The 24,984-nt window shown below is 44.9% G+C and overlaps 1 protein-coding gene across 1 annotated transcript in view; it reads left to right on the top strand.

The window, feature by feature from the left end:
* Positions 1-23,495, top strand: part of LOC127557628 (uncharacterized) — a 33,190-nt gene extending 9,695 nt beyond the window's left edge. The window contains exon 2 of the mRNA XM_051990940.1: positions 23,020-23,495. Coding sequence (XP_051846900.1) covers positions 23,020-23,495 — 476 coding nt within the window. The remainder of the gene's footprint in view (positions 1-23,019) is intronic.
* The last annotated feature ends 1,489 nt before the right edge of the window (positions 23,496-24,984 follow it).

The following is a 24,984-nucleotide window of genomic DNA, read 5'->3' as shown; positions in this document are numbered from 1 at the left end:
CCCTCGGCCAGCTAGCTTGGAGCTCAGCTACACACAAACGGTGAAGAGAAGAGAAGGAGAGGTGCACGTGGGAGACGACAAAGGAGAACTAGAGAAAGAGAAAGATTCGCCATCCCTGACTGCAGCCTGCCCTTCAGGACCAGCGCAGCCACGGGTGCCGCTGCCATGTACGATTTAAGGCATGAAGAAAGTAGAGCCAGTGAACAGAATGCTGAGGGAGGATTCCTTTCGCTTTCGTCGGCTCCCCAGTTTGTGGCGAGACATTTGGAAGACATAGGAGATGCCCTGTTGTGCCCAGAACTCCTACCCGCTCACCAACCCCAAGACAGGAAAGGCAACGGCAGTGACTACGCGGATGCGATCAATTCTGAGGACAGCGACGGCCACCACCCCAGCAGCAGGGATTCCAGGGCCAATAGCAGCCACGGTGCTCTTAGAGATGCTGTCTCCAGTGTCGGCCTCGGTGGGTATCGCGCGGGAGTGGAGGGAGAACTGGAGGAGGGCTCCAAAGCTTGGGAGGTTGTCTTTCGGGGAGGAAAGGGGGGGATCCCTTTAGGAAGGATTCAGTGGATGGGCTTTTTTTCAACTTTGGGGAAGTCATTCCTAAGGATCCACAGCGACGTTGTCTTCATTTGTTTTAAAAAGACAACTGTCGCCCCGAGGATTTGTTCCCTTCTCCAGATCGCCAGCCTGTAAATCTGCTCACCCGCTTAATCCCCGTCTTTTTCTCTTTCACAGTCCAACTGCAAGAAAGGGGAAAGCGCTCTGGTAGCTGCCGCCGGCACAGGATGCTCAAGATGCACAAGATTCACAGGATGCACAGGATGCGGGGACAGAGGAACCAACTAGGTGCGGACCAGAGGGAGCTGGGCGGGCAGCGGGAGTGGGAAGCGAGATGCGAAGGGCGAGATCAGCGAGCATTCTTCCCCGGCTCGGAATTGAAAAATGGGGAGGCCGCAGCAGGATCCGGTCACGCTCACAGGAATGGTGCTGAAGTGCTTTCCGAGGGAGCAGCAGGCCTTGCGCCTCCTTCCTCAGCGCGCTCTATCCCAGCACGATCACAAGAGGTGAAAGATGGCCCTAGACGTCCCGAGCTCGCAGCAAACTGCCAGATGTGCCACAGGAGGCCTTGCCGCTGGGCTGCATGGGAGGAGCGAGAGCGGGGTCCCGGCTGCTCTTCCTGCCCGCATCTTGGCCCGTGTGAGTGGAGCTGGGGAAGACTCGGCTCCACTTCCCCATGTCAGCTCGTAGCTGACTGCCAGATGTGCCACAGGAGTCTTTGCAACTGTGCTGTACGGATAGAGCTAGAGCTGTGGCCCAGCTGCTCTTGGTATCCGGACCTTGGCCCGTGTGAGTGGAGCTGGGGAAGACCCAGCTACACTTGCCGCTGCCTGGAGTATTGCCCAACGTGCAGTCGTGCATACAGATTCTAGAGCCTCACAGACCTCCAAGGGCACGGAGCAAAATGCTGAGGAAAACTGTCGTGCCCACATAAGGCAGAAGGGAAGGCGGGCCTGCCCGGGAACTTGGCAGAAGTGCAAAGTCCTTGCCGATGGGCTTTTTTGCGCTTTGCCTGGAGAGCCAGACCACATTTTCGAACTTTCCTTCCCCTTTGACGCTTTGCTTTGCTTGCCACAAAAAGCCATTGCTTATCTAACATGCCTCTGGGGCTGGAGGGTAATGAGTGGGGAAATGTTAGGGGAAATTGTGTTCAGGGACAAAAGCTACACCTCAATAAAATTTCCTTGCAAAAACCCTCCTCGCTTTGTTCATTGTACTCTTTCGGGTTTTCTCGGTTTCATTCTGGCGGTATTCGGGCTAGGGACGGGCTTTGCCATCTCTGTCACTTTCAAGTACTAGAGTGGGAGGGCGACATTGGCAACCAAGGCAAGACTATCCTGAAAGGGGGGGTGGGTGGGAAGGTAGGATTTTTGAGCAACTCCTTTCCCATGGGGCCTGGCCTACTGCCTGGCACAGGGGAAGCCCCCGAAACCCCAAGCTCAGATTTCAGAGGTTCGCAAGAAAGACATTGAATTGAGTGAGGGCCCAGCATTGATTGACCTCTGAACTGCAGTCCAGCTCACTTTCCTCATCTAGCCAGTGGCAAGAAAGTAGCCCCCACCTCAGAAAGTTGCTTTGAAGAGCAAATGAAACAATGGCAATCAGTATCTGCAGGGGCTTAAACTCGGGCAGTCCTGAAGGTGGTGCCTAGTGTTTCCAGATTTCTTCCATTCTTTCCTCCCTCCCTCTCATGGTCTCTCTCTTCCTCTCTTGGTGGCCCTCTTTGTTTCTCTTTCTATCTCTGTGATGTAAGGAGAGGGGTGTGTATCTATTTGCCATAAATAGAGCCTACTTTAGGCCCCAGGAAAAGTGAGGGGAAGGATACCGGACACAAGATGATTGTAATGGGCCAGAACTTTGGAGAAGTTTACTTGGAACAAGGATTCTTACAATAAGGTGTTCACTCAGTGGAGTTAACATTGATAAGACAATGAGTATCTAGTTTAGCATGGTGATTAATAGTTCTCTAGCTCAGTATGATTGAATTAATCTTACAAGAAATAATGGTTTCCTGGGGATATAATTATTGGCTTATACTAAGTATGATGAATAGATTTAATTGTAATAAAGTATTTAAGAGGTCAGACAAAGCAGTGGCCTCTCAGTCAGAGAGGTCAGAGAACAACAACTGCCTCTCAGTCTCCTAGTATCATCCTCGGACAAGAGGAGATCTGTCTGGGTTAGATCTCCATAAGCCACTGTCAGGTGGCTTCCCTATATTCCAACAGATGATGACTTTGTGATTTATGTATCTTCCCTGGTTAGCAAGGTATGCATAAGAGATTGACAGTTTCATGAGCAACCATCCTTTCTTGATATCATGTTAGCCCATAAATTGAAAAGAATAACAAAATGAAAGAAATGTTTTGGAGATACTTCCAAATCAGGATTCATCTATGTTGACTTTCCTTTTGCCCTTTGACTCGTCTAGATCAAAACCCACAAAACCCTTCCATTGTTTATCAAAATTGAGGGAAACTAATGCTTGCCCTCTTCCCTTTAACTCAAAGTCTAGTGGGCCTCTCCAGAAAGAAGACAACATCACAAGTCTGGTTGATTCGAGAGAAAGATGTGCAGGCTTGGGAGAGCATTCTTAGTCACTCTCCAGGAAAGGAAGCAATGAGGACAACTCATGCTGGAGTGTTACGCCCCTATAGACTACTCTAACCTAGTAGTTCCTCTTTGAGCTACTCTTAATGCCCGTTCGTCAATGGCACGGCTAGGCCACACTTACCCATTTTCGGGCACCAACCCGATTCCCATAGAGACAGACCACCGGTAGGTAGGGGTGAAGCAAAAGAGAACTTTATTCTTAGATAGCACATATTTATACCCCCCTGAAGATCTGGGGGAAGGGGAGGTCCTCTAGGAACCTGGCATAATGGGATTGCCAGGAGAAGAAGGAGGGAGGCATGCTAGCCTTTGAGAGCACTAAGGAGGGAGAGGTGGTACCTGAGGTCAGACACCACCTCCTGGGTCTAAGCCCCACCTCTACGTAGGACTCGCATGTGCCTAGATACCTCTCATCCCTCAGGTCCTCCCACATGCCTTGGACTACTCTTTGCTTCTAAAGGCTTTTTAACCCTTACATTGGAGAATCTGGCCATGAATCAAAGCCAATGCTAATTGCTTTCATTTCCTGCCAAAAGCAGGACCTTCCCTGTCTTCCACAACTCTGAGACCATCTCTCCTTTTCAAAGGTGGTCCTTGATTTTAGAAGGAAAATACTTCTTTGGTTTGTCCATCACATTCCTTGACCAACAAATGTATTCACCATGCACAATCTCTCTCATCCTTGGTGTCCCAATGAAATAACAAGCCTGGATGAAATTCAGGGTCAGATCTATTGGGGGTCAGGGTGGGGTGTGGGGTGTTCTTTTTCTTTAAAATAATATAATGGTTTACTCTGGGAGAGAACAGGTTTCTGGGGGAGGTTTTCTGGAGGCAACCTTAGTTTCAGTTAAGAGTAATAATCACCCAAAATGCAGCCAGCTGGTAAAAATGTACATGTTTATTTTCTCCTTCCAAAATAGCCCGGTTAGTTGAGGCCTATCTCTCTGCTTGGTTCCAATAGCTCTTGCAGATTGTCCTTTGCTTCTGCCTCTGCTTTCTTCAGCCTCCAGCCAGCCAAGTGGAAAATGAAATGAATCTCTCTTGCCTAGGAGAGTGGGCTTTTGGGCTTCCTCCTAGAGTTCTCCTCTCTGACTCCAGGCAATGTTCAGAAGTAACCCAAAGTAACTAACTAACCCGAAGCTAAGAGCCTCTTTATATATGATCTCCCAAAGGTTGACTCCTTCTGGAGGCACACCTAAGGGAGGGGTGAATTTACAAAGCTACAAAGTTTACTTTGTGAATCTCCTATACTTGAACTCCAATGAGTACTGGTGTGAACACAAGCATTGTATCAATTAGTTCTACTTAGTACCTTGTTTCAGGTTCTGGCCCAAAATATCTCCTTGTAAGATCAGATCAGTGATACTGAACCATGCTAAATTAGATAATTATTGTCTCTATCAACTCTAATGACTTAAAGTTTGTAAAGATTCCAACAGAGGTGTGCTGAGATGGAGGGAAAACCTGATGACCATAGGAAACATCCAGAGTTGAACTGAAGGTCAAATAGAGAAAGATGATTATGGAAAAGCCCAACTGTTTGACACAAACACAACCAATGAAGCTAAAAGTAGACAAACACAGGATAAGGTAGAGAAAAACCTTCCTTCATTTCTTCCTTCCTTCATTTCTGTTTTTCTTGCTTTCTTGCCTATCTGCCCCTTGATTTGCTATCTATATTTCCCTTCTACTTTGTTTCATCTCTTTTGTTTTTATTTCAATAAAATCTATTTTTACAAACTATCTTTGTCTGTGGTTACTGCTTCAGTGTTTTCTATATATGTTTCTGACTATTCTAAATTGGTATAATCAGTCTGTATTAATTTGGAAGTAATTCCAAAGTATTGATATTATATTAACATGTTCTTCATTTGTATATATGGCTTTACTTACATCATTTTGATCCCTTGTTGAGACCAGTTGACCATCCTCATATGCAGAATGTGACAATAGCATTAGAAGTCAAGGAAAGATTATCCTGTAGCAGAGTTTACAAGATTTAATTAACCCAATTTAGATATGTCAGTATTACATTCTGGGGGTTTGTTGCCACTTCACAGAGATTACGAAAGCATTCTTCAGGGTGTGAGATATTTGCCAGGTCTGTAATCTGGGGCATTCCCATAACTATTCCTTTCCTCTTTTTCTGGTAGAGTAATGACATCTACCTCAACTCTTTTTTTGTTTGTTTGTTGTTTTTCAGATCAAATAAGTTAATACTGTTGAATGCTTAGCACAATGGAAGGCACTGGTAATTATTAATTTGTGCTTAATTAATGCTTCCTACTTTCCTTTATTCTTTATTACTAGATTTCTCCCCACATTCCCTCCTACCTTTCTTTTCTGAGTAAAATCAGAAATTACTTATTCATAGGAAAAATCATGACTCCATTCTTTTTCATTCTAGACTATCTTGATAAAGAACCATGTTATTTTAATGCAGCGTTTGAAATTCCAGTTACTGACAATCCTAAAATACTTTACAGGACTCAGAAATTGACTGAAATTTCCAAGTGTATTTTCCAGTTTTGGGGAAGTACATTTTTATTAATCCATGTGAAATACAATTTGTCTATATGGTTTATTTGAAAACTCATTATTTCAACCAATCAAATGACTGTATCATTGCTCTCACATTTGAAAACATTATTACATGCAATTCCAAGGGTTTCAAAGGGAATTAGTCATCTATTTAAGTTCTCCCTTCTGCTGGAGAATTTAAAATTTCTTCTTAAATCTCTTAGGCTTCTGCGTCTTGTTCCTAGCACAGAAATTAATGGTATCTAGGCCTCTTTCAATTTCCAAATGAAGAGAGTCATCAAAAGAAATCAAGATAAAAGAGGAGGGAGTAGGAACCAATCACCACTTTGCTCTTTACACAGTCATTATCATGTCACATCTTGCCCCTCTCATTAACTTCAGAAATGGAAAGGAGACTAAGAAGGTGCTATGTCTTGTAGGCCACCAGGGTGGGCTAGGGGAGGTCTTTAAGGCTGAAAATAAGGAGAAAACAATTTTGGAATACAATGTTTTGCAAGGTTGAATGTTAAAAATTATCCATGCTTATGTTTTGAAAAAATGCAAAGCTTTTATTTATTGATTTTTTTCTAAAAAGAACCAGTGGGACCCCATGAGCCATTGGCTGAAATTTTTTACTAGGACACATCTCGCCTCCCCTTGGCTCTGGAAGATTTAGACTGGGTTGCTGACAACTAAAGAGTGGTTTGCATCAAACCTTTGTTTTTAGAGTCAGTGAGATGCAAAAGGCTCTGGATTTTCCTCGAGCATCTCTCTCAGTCTCTCCTTGAGCTTCTCTGATTCTTCCCTGATCTGCATCGGGGATGGACTACATGAAGACACAACCGGAATCAAGCACCCTGCATGTGTTCCGGCCTTCTTGCCCGGGCTGGGGACACTTCCGAGCTCCTCCTTGTCCTTTTCTCTTTCTCGCGCCTTGCTCGTGGTGGCAGTGCTGGTGGTTTTCTGAGAAGGCGATCGTCCTATGGATCTGTGCTGAGCAGTGGAGCGCCCCCAGTTAAAGAGTCCTCGGGAGAGAGTGCTGCTCCTCCCACTGCAGGAACACGCCAGTTTCGGTCTTGCCTCAGGTAAGGTGCCTCTGGACGAGCCGGCCAAGTTGCTTGAGTAGCCCAGCCTCCAACAGGCTCTTTCTCCCTCCTTGAAAATGGATGGAATAGCATCCAACTAGCTGAAAGGGGAGCTGTCCGAAGCAAGGGAAATCGGCTGTTGGAAGAGACATGAGCCAAGCCGAAAATGACACCTCGCTGTGGGTTTTGACAAATGGCAGAAGCCTGAGAACACCGAGGTGTGAATCTGGCAGCAGGGCTGGCACTCCTTGGGAGAAGGCGATTTACACCTTCTTGACGTCCAGGAGACAGAGCAGTAGGGCGCGTATAAAAGGCCAGCCCCAGCTCCTGGGCAGCCATTCCCTCGGCCAGCTAGCTTGGAGCTCAGCTACACACAAACGGTGAAGAGAAGAGAAGGAGAGGTGCACGTGGGAGACGACAAAGGAGAACTAGAGAAAGAGAAAGATTCGCCATCCCTGACTGCAGCCTGCCCTTCAGGACCAGGGCAGCCACGGGTGCCGCTGCCATGTACGATTTAAGGCATGAAGAAAGTAGAGCCAGTGAACAGAATGCTGAGGGAGGATTCCTTTCGCTTCCTTTGGCTCCCCAGTTTGTGGCGAGACATTTGGAAGACTTAGGAGATGCCCTGTTGTGCCCAGAACGCCTACCCGCTCACCAACCCCAAGACAGGAAAGGCAGTGACTACGCGGATGCGATCAATTCTGAGGACAGCGCCGGCCACCACCCCAACAGCAGGGATTCCAGGGCCAATAGCAGCCACGGTGCTCTTAGAGATGCTGTCTCCAGTGTCAGCCTCGGTGAGTATCGCGCGGGAGTGGAGGGAGAACTGGAGGAGGGCTCCAAAGCTTGGGAGGTTGTCTTTCGGGGAGGAAAGGGGGGGATCCCTTTAGGAAGGATTCAGTGGATGGGCTTTTTTTCAACTTTGGGGAAGTCATTCCTAAGGATCCACAGCGACGTTGTCTTCATTTGTTTTAAAAAGACAATTGTCGCCCCGGGGATTTGTTCCCTTTTTGAGATCGCCAGCCTGTAAATCTGCTCACCCGCTTAATCCCCGTCTTTTTCTCTTTCACAGTCCAACTGCAAGAAAGGGGAAAGCGCTCTGGTAGCTGCCGCCACAGGATGCGCAAGATGCACAAGATTCACAGGATGCACAGGATGCGGGGACAGAGGAACCAACTAGGTGCGGACCAGAGGGAGCTGGGCGGGCAGCGGGAGTGGGAAGCGAGATGCGAAGGGCGAGATCAGCGAGCATTCTTCCCCGGCTCCGAATTGAAAAATGGGGAGGCCGCAGCAGGATCCGGTCACGCTCACAGGAATGGCGCTGAAGTGCTTTCCGAGGGAGCAGGCCTTGCGCCTCCTTCCTCAGCGCGCTCTGTCCCAGCACGATCACAAGAGGTGGAAGATGGCCCTCGACGTCCCGAGCTCGCAGCAAACTGCCAGATGTGCCATAGGAGGCCTTGCCGCTGGGCTGCATGGGAGGAGCGAGAGCGGGGTCCCGGCTGCTCTTCCTGCCCGCATCTTGGCCCGTGTGAGTGGAACTGGGGAAGACCCGGCTCCACTTCCCCATGTCAGCTCGCAGCTGACTGCCAGATGTGCCACAGGAGTCTTTGCAACTGTGCTGTACGGATAGAGCTAGAGCTGTGGCCCAGCTGCTCTTGGTATCCGGACCTTGGCCCGTGTGAGTGGAGCTGGGGAAGACCCAGCTACACTTGCCGCTGCCTGGAGTATTGCCCAACGTGCCTTCGTGCATACAGATTCTAGAGCCTCACAGACCTCCAAGGGCACGGGGCAAAATGCTGAGGAAAACTGTCGTGCCCACATAAGGCAGAAGGGAAGGCGGGCCTGCCCGGGAACTTGGCAGAAGTGCAAAGTCCTTGCCGATGGGCTTTTTTGCGCTTTGCCTGGAGAGCCAGACCACATTTTCGAGCTTTCTCCTTCCCCTTTGACGCTTTGCTTTGCTTGCCACAAAAAGCCATTGCTTATCTAACATGCCTCTGGGGCTGGAGGGTGGTGAGTGGGGAAATGTTAGGGGAAATTGTGCTCATGGACAAAAGCTACACCTCAATAAAATTTCCTTGCAAAAACCCTCCTCGCTTTGTTCATTGTACTCTTTCGGGTTTTCTCGGTTTCATTCTGGCGGTATTCGGGCTAGGGACGGGCTTTGCCATCTCTGTCACTTTCAAGTACTAGAGTGGGAGGGCGACATTGGCAACCAAGGCAAGACTATCCTGAAGAGGGGGGGGGGTGGGAAGGTAGGATTTTTGAGCAACTCCTTTCCCATGGGGCCTGGCCTACTGCCTGGCACAGGGGGAGCCCCCAAAACCCCAAGCTCAGATTTCAGAGGTTCGCAAGAAAGACATTGAATTGAGTGAGGGCCCAGCATTGATTGACCTCTGAACTGCAGTCCAGCTCACTTTCCTCATCTAGCCAGTGGCAAGAAAGTAGCCCCTACTTCAGAAAGTTGCTTTGAGGAGCAAAGGAAACAATGGCAATCAGTATCTGCAGGGGCTTAAACTCGGGCAGTCCTGAAGGTGGTGCCTAGTGTTTCCAGATTTCTTCAATTCTTTCCTCCCTCCCTCTCATGTTCTCTCTGCCTCTCTTGGTGGCCCTCTTTGTTTCTCTTTCTATCTCTGTGTGTTTAAGGGGAGGGCTGTGTATCTATTTTCCCATAAATAGAACCCCAGGAAATTAGGCCCCAGGAAATGTGAGGGGAAGGATACAGGACACAAGATGATTGTAATGGGCCAGAACTCTGGAGTTTACTTGAAACAAGAATTCTTACAAAAAGGTGTTAACTCAGTGGAGTTAACATTGATAAGACAATGAGTATCTAGTTTAGCATGGTGATTAATAGTTCTCTAGTTCAGTATGATTGAATTAATCTTACAAGAAATAATGGTTTCCTGGGGATATAATTATTGGCTTATACTAAGTATGATGAATAGATTTAATTGTAATGAAGTATTTAAGAGGTCAGAGTACACAAGGGCCTCTCAGTCAGAGAGGTCAGAGAACAACAACTGCCTCTCAGTCTCCTAGTATCATCCTCTGACAAGAGGAGATCTGTCTGGGTTAGATCTCCATAAGCCACTGTCAGGTGGCTTCCCTATATTCCAACAGATGACTTTGTGATTTATGTATCTTCCCTGATTAGCAAGGTATGCATAAGAGATTGACAGTTTCATGAGCAACCATCCTTTCTTGATATCATGTTAGCCCATAAATTGAAAAGAATAACAAAATGAAAGAAATGTTTTGGAGATACTTCCAAATCAGGATTCATCTATGTTGACTTTCCTTTTGCCCTTTGACTCGTCTAGATCAAAACCCACAAAACCCTTCCATTGTTTATCAAAATTGAGGGAAACTACTGCTTGCCCTCTTCCCTTTAACTCAAAGTCTAGTGGGCCTCTCCAGAAAGAAGACAACATCACAAGTCTGGTTGATTCTAGAGAAAGATGTGCAGGCTGGGGAGAGCATTCTCAGTCCCTCTCCAGGAAAGGAAGCAATGAGGACAACTCATGCTAGAGTGTTACGCCCCTATAGACTACTCTAACCTAGTAGTTCCTCTTTGAGCTACTCTTAATGCCCGTTCGTCAACGGCACGGCTAGGCCACACTTACCCATCTTCGGGCACCAACCCGATTCCCATAGAGACAGACCACCGGTAGGTAGGGGTGAAGCAAAAGAGAACTTTATTCTTAGATCGCACATATTTATACCCCCCTGAAGATCTGGGGGAAGGGGAGGTCCTCTAGGAACCTGGCATAATGGGATTGCCAGGAGAAGAAGGAGGGAGGCATGCTAGGCTTTGAGAGCACTAAGGAGGGAGAGGTGGTACCTGAGGTCAGACACCACCTCCTGGGTCTAAGCCCCACCTCTATGTAGGACTCGCCTGTGCCTAGATACCTCTCATCTCTCAGGTCCTCCCACATGCCTTGGACTACGTTCCTTGCTTCTAAAGGCTTTTTAACCCTTACATTGGAGAATCTGGCCATGAATCAAAGCCAATGCTAATTGCTTTCATTTCCTGCCAAAAGGAACCAAAGCAGGACCTTCCCTGTCTTCCACAACTCTGAGACCATCTCTCCTTTTCAAAGGTGGTCCTTGATTTTAGAAGGAAAATACTTCTTTGGTTTGTCCATCACATTCCTTGACCAACAAATGTATTCACCATGCACAATCTCTCTCATCCTTGGTGTCCCAATGAAATAACAAGCCTGGATGAAATTCAGGGTCAGATCTATTGGGGGTCAGGGTGGGGTGTGGGGTGTTCTTTTTCTTTAAAATAATATAATGGTTTACTCTGGGAGAGAACAGGTTTCTGGGGGAGGTTTTCTGGAGGCAACCTTAGTTTCAGTTAAGAGTAATAATCACCCAAAATGCAGCCAGCTGGTAAAAATGTACATGTTTATTTTCTCCTTCCAAAATAGCCCGGTTAGTTGAGGCCTATCTCTCTGCTTGGTTCCAATAGCTCTTGCAGATTGTCCTTTGCTTCTGCCTCTGCTTTCTTCAGCCTCCAGCCAGCCAAGTGGAAAATGAAATGAATCTCTCTTGCCTAGGAGAGTGGGCTTTTGGGCTTCCTCCTAGAGTTCTCCTCTCTGACTCCAGGCAATGTTCAGAAGTAACCCAAAGTAACTAACTAACCCGAAGCTAAGAGCCTCTTTATATATGATCTCCCAAAGGTTGACTCCTTCTGGAGGCACACCTAAGGGAGGGGTGAATTTACAAAGCTACAAAGTTTACTTTGTGAATCTCCTATACTTGAACTCCAATGAGTACTGGTGTGAACACAAGCATTGTATCAATTAGTTCTACTTAGTACCTTGTTTCAGGTTCTGGCCCAAAATATCTCCTGGTAAGATCAGATCAGTGATACTGAACCATGCTAAATTAGATAATTATTGTCTCTATCAACTCTAATGACTTAACAGTTTGTAAAGATTCCAACAGGGGTGTGCTGCGGTGGGGCTGGTGTTGGAGGGAAAACCTGATGACCATAGGAAACATCCAGAGTTGCACTGAAGGTCAAATAGAGAAAGATGATTATGGAAAAGCCCAACTGTTTGACACAAACACAACCAATGAAGCTAAAAGTAGACAAACACAGGATAAGGTAGAGAAAAACCTTCCTTCATTTCTTCCTTCCTTCATTTCTGTTTTTCTTGCTTTCTTGCCTATCTGCCCCTTGATTTGCTATCTATATTTCCCTTCTACTTTGTTTCATCTCTTTTGTTTTTATTTCAATAAAATCTATTTTTACAAACTATCTTTGTCTGTGGTTACTGCTTCAGTGTTTTCTATATATGTTTCTGACTATTCTAAATTGGTATAATCAGTCTGTATTAATTTGGAAGTAATTCCAAAGTATTGATATTATATTAACATGTTCTTCATTTGTATATATGGCTTTACTTACATCATTTTGATCCCTTGTTGAGACCAGTTGACCATCCTCATATGCAGAATGTGACAATAGCATTAGAAGTCAAGGAAAGATTATCCTGTAGCAGAGTTTACAAGATTTAATTAACCCAATTTAGATATGTCAGTATTACATTCTGGGGGTTTGTTGCCACTTCACAGAGATTACGAAAGCATTCTTCAGGGTGTGAGATACTTGCCAGGTCTGTAATCTGGGGCATTCCCATAACTATTCTTTTCCTCTTTCTCTGGTAGAGTAATGACATCTACCTCAACTCTTTTTTTGTTTGTTTGTTGTTTTTCAGATCAAATAAGTTAATACTGTTGAATGCTTAGCACAATGGAAGGCACTGGTAACTATTAATTTGTGCTTAATTAATGCTTCCTACTTTCCTTTATTCTTTATTACTAGATTTCTCCCCACATTCCCTCCTACCTTTCTTTTCTGAGTAAAATCAGAAATTACTTATTCATAGGAAAAATCATGACTCCATTCTTTTTCATTCTAGACTATCTTGATAAAGAACCATGTTATTTTAATGCAGCGTTTGAAATTCCAGTTACTGACAATCCTAAAATGCTTTACAGGACTCAGAAATTGACTGAAATTTCCAAGTGTATTTTCCAGTTTTGGGGAAGTACATTTTTATTAATCCATGTGAAATACAATTTGTCTATATGGTTTATTTAAAAACTCATTATTTCAACCAATCAAATGACTGTATCATTGCTCTCACATTTGAAAACGTTATTACATGCAATTCCAAGAGTTTCAAAGGGAATTAGTCATCTATTTAAGTTCTCCCTTCTGCTGGAGAATTTAAAATTTCTTCTTAAATCTCTTAGGCTTCTGTGTCTTGTTCCTAGCACAGAAATTAATGGTATCTAGGCCTCTTTCAATTTCCAAATGAAGAGAGTCATCAAAAGAAATCAAGATAAAAGAGGAGGGAGTAGGAACCAATCACCACTTTGCTCTTTACACAGTCATTATCATGTCACATCTTGCCCCTCTCATTAACTTCAGAAATGGAAAGGAGACTAAGAAGGTGCTATGTCTTGTAGGCCACCAGGGTGGGCTAGGGGAGGTCTTTAAGGCTGAAAAGAAGGAGAAAACAATTTTGGAATACAATGTTTTGCAAGGTTGAATGTTAAAAATTATCCATGCTTATGTTTTGAAAAAATGCAAAGCTTTTATTTATTCATTTTTTTCTAAAAAGAACCAGTGGGACCCCATGAGCCATTGGCTGAAATTTTTTACTAGGACACATCTCGCCTCCCTTTGGCTCTGGAAGATTTAGACTGGGTTGCTGACAACTAAAGAGTGGTTTGCATCAAACCTTTGTTTTGAGACTCAGTGAGATGCAAAAGGCTCTGGATTTTCCTCGAGCATCTCTCTCAGTCTCTCATTGAGCTTCTCTGATTCTTCCCTGATCCGCATCGGGGATGGACTACATGAAGACACAACCGGAATTCAGCACCCTGCATATGTTCCGTCCATCTTGCCCGGGCTGTGGACACTTCCGAGCTCTTCCTCGCCCGTTTCTCTTTCTCGTGCCTTGGTCAAAGATAACAACTCGTGGTGGCGGTGCTGATGGTTTTCTGAGAAGGCGATCGCCCTACGGATCTGTGCTGAGGAGTGGAGCGCCCCCAGTTAAAGAGTCCTCGGGAGAGAGTGCTGCTCCTGGCTGCAGGAACACGCCAGTTTCGGTCTTGCCTCAGGTAACGTGCTTCTGGACGAGCTGGCCAAGTTGCTTGAGTAGCCCAGCCTCCAACAGGCTCTTTCTCCCTCCTTGAAAATGGATGGAATAGCATCCAACTAGCTGAAAGGGGAGCTCCGAAGCAAGGGAAATCGGCTGTTGGAAGGGACATGAGCCAAGCCGAAAATGCCACCTCGCTGTGGATTTTGACCAATGACGGAAGCCTGAGAACACCGAGGTGTGAATCTGGCAGCAGGGCTGGCACTCCTTGGGAGGAGGCGGATTCACACCTTCTCGACGTCCAGGAAACAGAGCAGGAGGGCGAGTATAAAAGGCCAGCCCCAACTCCTGGGCAATCATTCCCTCGGCCAGCTAGCTTGGAGCTCAGGCACACACAAACGGTGAAGAGAAGAGAAGGAGAGGTGCAAGTGGGAGACGACAAAGGAGAACTAGAGAAAGAGAAAGACTCGCCATCCCTGGCTGCAGATCAGCCAGGCTGCCCTTCCAGCACCAGGTCAGCCACGGGTGCCTCCGCCATGTCCGATTCAAGGCATGAAGAAAGTAGAGCCAGTGAACAGAATGCTGGGGGAGGATTCCTTTCACTTCCTTCGGTTCCCCAGTTGGTGGCGAGACATTCGGAAGACATAGGAGATGCCCTGTTGTGCCCAGAACGCCTACCCGCCCACCAAACCCAGGACAGGAAAGGCAATGGCAGTGACTACGCGGATGCGGTCAATTCTGACCACAGTGACGTCCAGCACCCCAGCAGCAGGGATCCCAGGACCAATCGCAGCCACCGAGATCGTAGAGATGCTGTCTCCAGTGTCTGCCGCGGTGAATATCGGGCGGGAGTGGCGGAAGAACTGGAGGAGGGCTCCAAAGCTTGGGAACTTTCGAGGAGGGAAAAACGGAAAGGTTTAATGGATGGGCTCTTTTTCAAATTTGGGGAAGTCATTCCTAAGGATCCTCAGGACGTTGTTTTCATTTGTTTTAAAAAGACGATTGTCGCCCCGGGGATTTGTTTCCTTCTTCAGATCGCCAGCCTGTAAATCTGCTCACCTGCTTAATCCCCGTCTTTTTCTCTCTCACAGGTCAACGGCAAGAAAGGAGAATGCGCTCTGGTAGCTGCCGCCGGCACAGGATGCACAGGATGCGGGGACAGAGGAGCCAACTAGGTGCGGACCAGAGGGAGCTGGGCGGGCAGCGGGAGTGGGAAGCGAGATGCGAAGGGCGAGATCAGCGAGCATTCTTTCCCGGCTCCGAATTGAAAAACGGGGAGGCCGCAGCAGGATCCGGTCACGCTCAAAGCAATGGCGCTGAAGTGCTTTCCGAGGCAGCAGGCCTTGCGCCTCCTTCCTCAGCGCGCTCTGTCCCAGCACGATCACAAGAGGTGGAAGATGGCCCTCGACGTCCCGAGCTGGCAGCCGACTGCCATATGTGCCACAGGAGGCCTTGCTGCTGGGCTGCATGGGAGGAGCGAGAGCGGGGTCCCGGCTGCTCTTCCTGCCCGCATCTTGGCCCATATGAGTGGAGCTGGGGAAGACACGGCTCCACTTCCCCATGTCAGCTCGCAGCTGACTACCAGATGTGCCATAGGAGTCCTAGTAACTGTGCTGTACGGGTGGAGCTAGAACTGTGGCCCAGCTGCTCTTGGTATCCGGACTTTGGCCGGTATGAGTGGAGCTGGGGAAGACCCGGCTCCACTTGCCGCTGTCTGGAACATTGCCCAACTTGCCGTCGTGCATACAGATTCTAGAGCCGCACAGATCTTCAAGGGCACGGGGAAAATGCTGAGGAAAACCATCGTGCCCATACAACGCAGAAGGGAAGGCGGGCCTGCCCGGGAACTTGGCAGAAGTGCCCAATCCTTGCCGATAGGCTTTTGCAAGTGGCCTTGAGACCCCGATCACATTTTCGGACTTTCCCCTTCCCCTATCACGCTTTGCTTTGCTTGCCACAAAAAGCCATTGCTTATCTGAGATCCCTCTCTGGGAGGGGATGGAGGTGGGTGGGGAAATGCTAGGGGAAATTGTGCTCATGGACAAAATCTACACCTCAATAAAATTTCCTTGCAAAAACCCTCCACGCTTTGTTCATTGTACTCTTTCGGGTTTTCTCGGTTTCATTCTGACATTATTCTGGCTAGGGACGGGCTTTGCCATCTAAGTCACTTCTACATATTAGAGTGGGAGGGGGACATAGGCAACCAGGGAAGGTAGGATTTTTGAGTCATTCCTGTCCCATGGACCTAGCCGAGTGCATGGCACAAGGGAAGCCCCAACTCTATTCAGAGCTTCCCAAAAAGGACAATGCATTCAGTGAGGGCCCAGCATTGACTGACCTCTGAACTGCAGTCCACTTCACTTTCTTCATCTAGCCAGTGGCAAGAAAGTAGCCCCTACCTCAGAAAGTTGCTTTGAAGAGCAAATGAGACAATGGCAATCAGAATCTGCAGGGCTTTAAACTCAGGCAGTCATAAAGGTGCCCCTCCAACACCAGGTTAGCCACGGGTGCCGAGGCCATGTCCGATTCAAGTTCAGTATGATTGAATTAATCTTGCAAGAAATCATGGTTTCCTGGGAATATAATGATTGGCTTATACTAATTATGATGAATGGATTTAATTGTAATGAAGTATTTAAGAGGTCAGACTACACAGTGGCCTCTCAGTCACAGAGGTCAGAGAACAGCAAATGCCTTTCCATCTCCTTGTATCATCCTCTCACAAGAGGAGATCCATTCTGCGTTGGTTCTCCAGCAGCCACTGTCATGTGGCACCCATGTATTCCAACAGATGATGACTTCGTCATTTATTTATTTTCCATGAATAGCAAGATATGCAGAAAAGATTGACAGTTTCATGGTCAACTATTCTTTCTTAACATGTTAGTCCATAAATTGAAAAGAATAATAAAATGAAGTTTTGGAGCTACTTCCAAATCAGGATTCATCTATGTTGACTTTCCTTTTATCCTTTGACTCGTCTGGATCAAAACCCACAAAACCCAAAAAAATCTTACCATTATTTATCAAAATTGAGGAAAACTACTGCTTCCCTTTTCCCTTTACCTCGAAGTCCAGTGGGCCTCTCCAGAAGAAGCCTCTCCATCACCAGGCTGGTTGAGTCTAGAGAAAGGCATGCAGGCTGGGGAGAGCATTCTCAGTGCCTCTCCAGGAAAGGAAGCAATGAGGACAAATCATGGATCAAAGCTAATGCCAATTGCTTTCGTTTCCTGCTAAAAGGAACTAAAGTAGCACCTTCCCCATCTTCCACAACTCTGAGAACATCTCATCTTTTCAAAGGTGGTTCTTGATTTTAGAAGGAAAATACTTCTTTGCTTGGTCCATTTCATTCCTTGACCTATGAACTTCTTCACTCTGCACAATCAGCTCTCTCATCCTTGGTGTACCAATGAAATGACTGCAATGTGCACAAAAAAACAGAGTCAGATCTACTGGGTATCGGGATGGAGTGGGCTGCAGAGGGGGTGGGAATGGAGGGAAACATTGACAACCATAGAAGACATCCAGAGTTTCATGGGAGGTCAAATAGAGAAAGATGATTATGGAAAAGGCCAACTGTTTAACACAAACACAAACAGTGCAGCTAAAAGTAGACAATCAACACAGGATAAGGTAGAGAAAACACTTGCAGCCACTTTGGAGTTAACTCAAGAAGCAATTCCTCTTTGTCATGGGGGAGGATGGAGGAAACATTCACTAGACCTACAAGGTTGCTAAAGAATATGAAGAGGCCCTACTCAAGGGAGGGAATCAAAGTAAGCAATAGGCACATGGAAAAAGGCTGTGAATCTCTGGCCAATAGACAAATACCCATTGAAATGATACCCCTGCAAATACTCTCTCCAATTCATCTGATAGCTTTTGGAGAAACTTCAAGTAAAAAGACAAATCCTGAAGGGGTTTGGGGAAAACAGGCTCTCTCGTGCACTGTTGTTCATGATGTGAACCAATTCAACTTTTCTGGAATACCAGATGGAAACATATTTGCAATGCATGTCAAGTGCCTGTGAGGCAAAATTCTGTTCCACATTATCACCCCCAAACTATCCTGAATTCTTGGAGGGAGAGTTAGGAGGTTTCAGTAACTCTGCTCCCATGTTCCTCCTGTAAAAGCTGGCAGAGGGGAAGCCCTAAACTCCATGGAAATTTCAGAGCTTAGAAAAAAGAAGAATACATTCAGTATCTCAAATGTTGATGATCCGCCATTGACTGACCTCTTAACTGCTGTCCACTTCACTTTTCTCATCTTGCCAATGGCCAGAAAGTATCCCCTAACTCAGAAGACTGCTCTGAAGATCAAATGAAACAAGTCGAAAGATGTCCTCAGCAAAGGCTCAGTCTCAGGAAGCAATGAAGGAGGTGCCTAGTATTTCCAGTTTTCCTTCCTTCCTTTTGTTCTTCTTACCACATTAACCTCCCAACCTCACCTTTCCCCCCCCCTTCCTTCCTTCTTTCCTTCCTTCCTTCCCTCCTTCCTTTCTACCTGCCTCCTGCCTGCCTTCCTTCATTTCTTCTTAGCTTGCTTTCTTGTCTATCTGCCACTTGGCTTGCTATCTAGATTTCCCTTCCACTTTTGTCATGTCTTTTTTTCCTTTGCTTTTGGCTTGTCTTCTTTCCCTCGGTGCCATCCTGAATTCTGTCTGCTCTGCAGATGCCACTGGATAAGATTCCAGAGGTATTTCATTTTCAAATTGCTGGCAGAACTCGTTGTAAGGAGAGCAGTGCTTGAAAGAGCTCCCAGCCCTTGACTATTGCTTAAGTTTAATGAAAGCCCAGCCTGCAGGAAGAGAGAGGGAAAGGCCCTGTGGCTCCAGGTAACTTCTACCAGGCTAGTTGATTCTAGAGAAAGGCATGCTTTCTTGCTTGTATTGAAAATTGTCACCAGCTATTTCCAAGCTCTATGAAAACAGGGAAAGCAAGGAAAGCAAAAACAGGGACAGCATTGCCACCACTCTTTAGACTTTAAAGTAAATCTCTTCAGTAATGAATTGAGCCAGCTACACGCAGCGAAAGAACTCTGAGAGATGACTATGAACCATCACATAGAATTCCCAATTCCTATATTTTTATCCTCCTGCATTTTTGATTTCCTTCACAAGCTAATAGTACATTATTGTGTATACACAAATTGTGGTATATGAATATTATGGAATATTATTGTTCGGTAAGAAATGACCAGCTGGATGATTTCAAAAAGGCCTGGAGAAACTTACATGAACTGATGCTGAGTGAAATGAACAGGACCAAGAGATCATTAAATACCTAAATAAGAATACTACATGATGATCAGTTCTCATGGATGTGACCCTCTTCAACAATGAGATGAACTAAATCAGTTCCAATGGAGCAGTAATGAATTGAACCAACTACACCCAGCGAAAGTACTCTGGAGATGACTCTGAACCATTTACACAGAATGCCCAATCCCTATATTTTTTGTCCGTGTGCATTTTTGATTTCCTTCACAGATAAATAGTACACTATTTCAAAGTCTGATTCTTTTTGCACAGCAAAATAACTGTTAGGACTCGTATGCTTATATTATATTTAATTTATATTTTAACATACTTAACATGTATTGGTCAACCTGCCACAGGTGGGAGGGGATGGGAGGAAGAAGGGGAAAAATTGGAACAAAAGGTTTGGCAATTGTTAATGCTGCAAAATTATCCATGCATATAACTTGTAAATAAAAAGCTAAAATTAAAATATTAAGTAAATCTCTAGATTAAATGGAAAACTTGTAGCCTTTCCTAGAATCTCAGCTATTTTTGGCTAAGAGATGCCCTTTTCTTGCTGTCTCCTTCTGGAACGTTGCTTCTTTTTTTTAAAAAAAAAAATTATGTTTTCTGTTTATATGTACACATTGATTTTTAATGCACATTTCTTTGTGAATCATGTAGGAAAACTCAGAACAAAAGGGACAAACCAGAAAAAGAAAATAAAAGCGGAGAAAAAGATAAAAATAGTGAACACTGCATTTGATTTATTTTTACTTTCCATAAAGATGACTGGAATTGTGTGACATCACTGAACTTCTGAAGTTCTGTGAAAAGTTCAGTTCGCTCAAAGACTTGGCTCTTCCATAGTTGATGATCATATCTTGCTGTTTCTGCGTACAGTATATATTTGGTTCTGCTTATTTCATTCAACATTAATTCGTGTAAATATTTGCAGTCCTTTCTAAAATCAGCTTGTTCATCAATGTTTATAGAACAATAATATTCCATCACTTTCTTATACCACAACTTGTTCAGCCATTTTCTAACTGATAGCATTCCAGTTATTTGCCATGACAAAAAGATCTGCTTAAAACATTTTTGTACAGGTGGGTCCTGTCCCCTCTTTTATGACTTCCTTGGAATACAGGCCTATGAGTGGCACTGTTGAAGGGTGTGCAGTTTTATTGCTCTTGGGGTATGGTTCCAAATGGTCTCCGGAATGGTTGGATTAGAACCTTGTTTCTTGATGTCATGGCTGCAGTACACGGACCTTGGGATTCTGTTCTTCCTGGGACTGGAGAGTCTGAGAATAATTGGACTGTATCTATCAAGCAGCTGGAAATGGTTTAGTCGAATAATCAGAAAAGGTGAAATTTAAGCCTTGCTAGATTTCCCAGATTTGCTGGCATGGAGCTATCAGACCTGCAGGAATCTGTGTGAACATTTGATAGCAAAGCTCTCTTCACTGCCTAGAAGACAACAGCCCTTCATTCCCTGAGAACTTGGCATTGAACCAAAGCTTAGAAGATTGCTGAGATAATCTAATCAAGATTAATTGTCTCTGGGGAGTAAATCATTGGATTGCCCTTAAGAAATACATCAGACTTGAAGTGAACTTCGTGAGGTGCTAAGGATAGAGCTGTATGGAGAGGGAAAAGAAAACCCAGAGGGTGTGGAGGGAAGGGCATTCACACCTTCCAAATGTAATTAGCACAGGACAAGAGATCCCTGGAGGAACAGTATATAAAAGGCCAGCACCAGCTCATTTTCAGTGGTTCCAGCTCCAAGAAGAGATTCCCACTGCCACTGTGTTCCTGGCTCAGAAACCCCTTGGGAGGGCATCAAAGGTAAGACATCAGACCAATTTTTTCCTTCTGGGGAAATATCTGTTTCTTTGCCTTCTATGAAAATGGAGCGCTATCTGAAGAAGTGAAGAGAGACCTAATGTATTTGGGGAACTCAGAATCCTCTACTACAATAGATTAGAAATCTCTACTGGATTTGACTCAGTGCTTGAGACTCTCAGTGCTCTCCCAGCATTCTCTGATATAGAGAAAGTCAACTTTCTTATCTTACCTAAACTTCAGTTTGCTGCTCTGTCAAAACTTGGCATTTTCTGCTTGCAGCATCCGCATTGCCACAGGTGTCAAATATGCAAAGACAAATAGCTCTAGGTGAAGAGGTGAGAGCCAGGCCATTCAAGGGAGCAGCTTCTGGATTTATCTCCTCTGCTGATTAGCTGTGGAGGACCTGGACTAGCTGCCATAGGTATTCACAAAGAATTCAATGGAAAGCTGCTCAACCAGGCCCCAAAGGATATTAATGTTATAGTGCACTTTCTTGGAACACAGGGGGCAGCCAGTCAGCCACCAGTGTAGAGCAATTAGCCAGTATAAAAGCCTATATCCAGCCCTTCCCATGTATTAGTCTGTGGGCTAAGTGAAGGGGCTTTCTATGAGGAAGCAGACAAGAAGACTGAGAAGGCAGAATCAGGCTCCTAAGGGAATACTTAGGAGGAAACAGTGTAACCATGGAGAATTTGTCCATGATTGGGAGGGGATGGGCTTGTGTGCAGACTAGGAGCCAACACATTGAAAGAGAAAGAAAATTAGAGAAGGGGACATATTCCAGGGAAGTAAGGAAGGGTTGGGCTCTGGGATGGCTGTCAAGAGGTTTGTCCTGCCATGCCAAAAGGCTACAAGAGACAGACAGAAACAGAGAGACAGACACACAGAAAGAGAGAGAGGCATGTTGGGGAAGACATCAAATGGATGTCAGAGGAAGAAAATAGGCAGAGACCGTAATCCAATGGCTTTAGGGGCAACCAATTAAGAATGAGGTCATGGTATTGAGTGAGAAAAGAGAGGACATGCTAAGAAAAGCTGACGGAGGGGTCTGAAAATGTTGAAGATAGCTGCTATGGGTAGTGAGATTATGAATCCAGATACAGAGTTGGAAAAAGACTGGTCAATACTCACAAAATTTAAAGCAATTCAAAACTCATACTCTATTTGCCCTGTAATTTTGTTCAAAGGTGCACATAACCCTTACCCATAATACACATGACCCTAACCTCTAATGAAAATCCATTCCCTTCATTCTTTTCAGTCATAACCTCTAGGAAAAGGCACTTTCTCAACCTGGCAGGGATGTTTCACTATTTTAAAAGCGAAACTGTAGAAAGAAGTGACAAAGTTGTGGAAGATGAAGAAAGGAAAGAACTGCAGGAAGAGAAAGAATCGGGAAACCTCTCCAAAGACAATCAAGACATGTCCTCAGATTCCATGTTGGCCATAGATGCCGCCATGGCACTTACAAGTGATCCAGAGAGCAGTGGAAGTGAAGAGAGTTCTGAGGAAGAATTCACCTTGCTTCCTATGCCACCCGAGTTTGTTTCGGGACATTTGGAATACTTGGAAGATGCCCTGATGTGTCCTGACCTCCCAACTGCCTACCAGACTTGTGCCAATGACTACAACAGCAGTGATAACAGTGGAGGTGACCATTCTGATGAAAGCAGTAAGAATCACGATAGCAGCAGTGATCAAAGTGACAATTACTGCCATGATGATGGTGGCAATGACGTCGACAACAATGACAATGGTGAGTATGGAGAGGGTGTGCTGAGAAGGACTTCAGGAGGGCTCAAAATGTTGGGAATCTGCTCCCATGGGAGCAAAATGAGAGAGACTGAATCTTGTAAGGAGCATCGAAAGGATTAGTTTGGAAGTCATTCCAAAGTATTGATATTGACATTTTCCTCTTTTCCAAATATAGTTTTCCCGACATAATTTTGTTCACTTGTTAAGACTACTTGAGTGTATCCTCTCCTAACATAATTGATACTCCATATTCCATTTCTTTCTTTCACAGTCATCCTTCAGAAACAAGAAATGGACACTGGTGGCTTGCATCTTCATATGCTGCAAAGTAAGGTAGAAGACAACTACACAAAGGTGGTTGAAGGAAGTGGAAAACCGGTAGAAGGGAAAGAGGAGCAGGAAGAAGAGCACAAAGAGTACAAAGCAGGGACTCAATGGCAACATCAGGAAGGCTCACCTTCAGGCTCCACTTTGGGTGATGGTGTCCCCATATCTACTTCAAGAGACCCAGAAATAAGTGCTACAAATGAACAGAGTTGCAATGAAGAGCTCTTTGAGGTTGATGATAATCTTTTCTTAATTCCCAGTCCTGCTCTTGTTGAAAAGCTGGCACCAGAGCCCTGCCCCAGATGCTGTCCCTGGTTTTGCTTTCCTTGCTTTCCCTCTTTTCACTTTCCTTGCCTTCCCTGGTTTCGTAGAGCTTGGAAATACCTGGTGGTGATTTTCAGTACCAGGAAGAAAGCCTAGGCAGCCAATGTGTACTCGGATTCTAGAGCCTGCCAGTGACGTGCAGTGAAGCTATCAAGGAATTGATGGTGACAACAATTTGCACATTGATTTCTGGGGTTTTCCTCGCATTTTCTTCCTCTTTTTATTCTTTTCTTTTTCCCAAGTGGCTAGCTGGGCACAAGGCAAGTCTTGACACTAGGGAAGCCAGCCTCTCCCTTTTTGAGGTCACTTTTAAGAGGACTAAAACTTCATGTTCCGATCCACCTCCAAACAATAAGAGTGACTGTAACAAAATTATACAGAAAAACACATTCTCAATGAATGTCAATTTGAAGATATAGGAGGGGTGTGTGTGTGTGTGTGTGTGTGTGTGTGTGTGTGTCTGTAAGATGTGTTACTTAGTTTTGCGGACATTTCCCTTTCACCCTTGTTGTAACACTCATTTTTAATCTGAAATGTCTATCTGTGAGAGGATGGGGGAGGAATTCTGGTGGTTTCAATAAAATCTATTTTTACAAACTATCTTTTGTCTGGGGTTACTGCTTCAGTGTTTTCTATATATGTTTCTGACAGTATTCTAAATGGGTATAGTCAGTCTGTATTAATTTGGAAGTAATTCCAAAGTATCGATATTATATTAACATTTTCTTCATTTGTACATAGGGCTTTACTTACATCATTTTGATCCCTTGTTGAGACCAGTTGATCATCCTCACATGGAGAATGTGACAGTAGCATTAGGAGTCAAGGAAAGACTATCCTGTAGCAGAGTTTATAAGGTTTAATTAACCCAATTTAGATATGTCAGTATTACATTCTGGGGGTTTCCTGCCACTTCATAGAGATTACTAAAGCATTCTGCAGGATATGAGATATTTGCCAGTTCTGTGATCTGGGGCATTCCCATAACTGTTCTCTTCTTCTTTCTCTAGTATAGTAATGACATCTATCTCAACGTTCTTTGTTTGTTTGTTTGTTTTCAAGATCCAATAAGTTAATACTGTTGAATGCTTAGCACAATGGAAGGTAACTATTAATTGGTGCTTAATTAATGCTTCCTTCTTGCCTTTATTCTTTATTGCTAGATTTCTCCCCACATTCCCACCTACCTTTCTTTTCTGGATAAAACCAGAAATTACTTATTCATAGGAAAAATCATGGCTTCATTCTTTTCCAATCTAGACTATCTTGAAAAAGGATCATGTTATTTCAATGCATCGTTTAAAAGTTCAGTTCCTGACAATCCTAGAAAACTTTACGGGACTCAAAAATTGACTGGAATTTCCAAGTGTAATTTCCAGTTTGGGGGAAGTACATTCTTAATAATTCATGTAAAATATTATTTGTCGATGTGAGTTATTGGAAAACTCATTATTTCAACCAATCGAATGACTGCGTCATTGCTCTTGCATTTGAAATCGTTATTATATGCAATACCAAGGCTTTCAAAGGGAACTAGTCATCTATTTAAGTTCTCCCTTCTGCTGGAGAATTTAAAATTTCTTCC

The sequence above is a fragment of the Antechinus flavipes genome, chromosome 3, assembly GCF_016432865.1.
Source record: "Antechinus flavipes isolate AdamAnt ecotype Samford, QLD, Australia chromosome 3, AdamAnt_v2, whole genome shotgun sequence".
Lineage (NCBI taxonomy): Eukaryota > Metazoa > Chordata > Mammalia > Dasyuromorphia > Dasyuridae > Antechinus > Antechinus flavipes.
The sequence above is the reverse complement of the archived record's forward strand: the minus strand, read 5'-3'. Positions and strand labels throughout refer to the sequence as shown.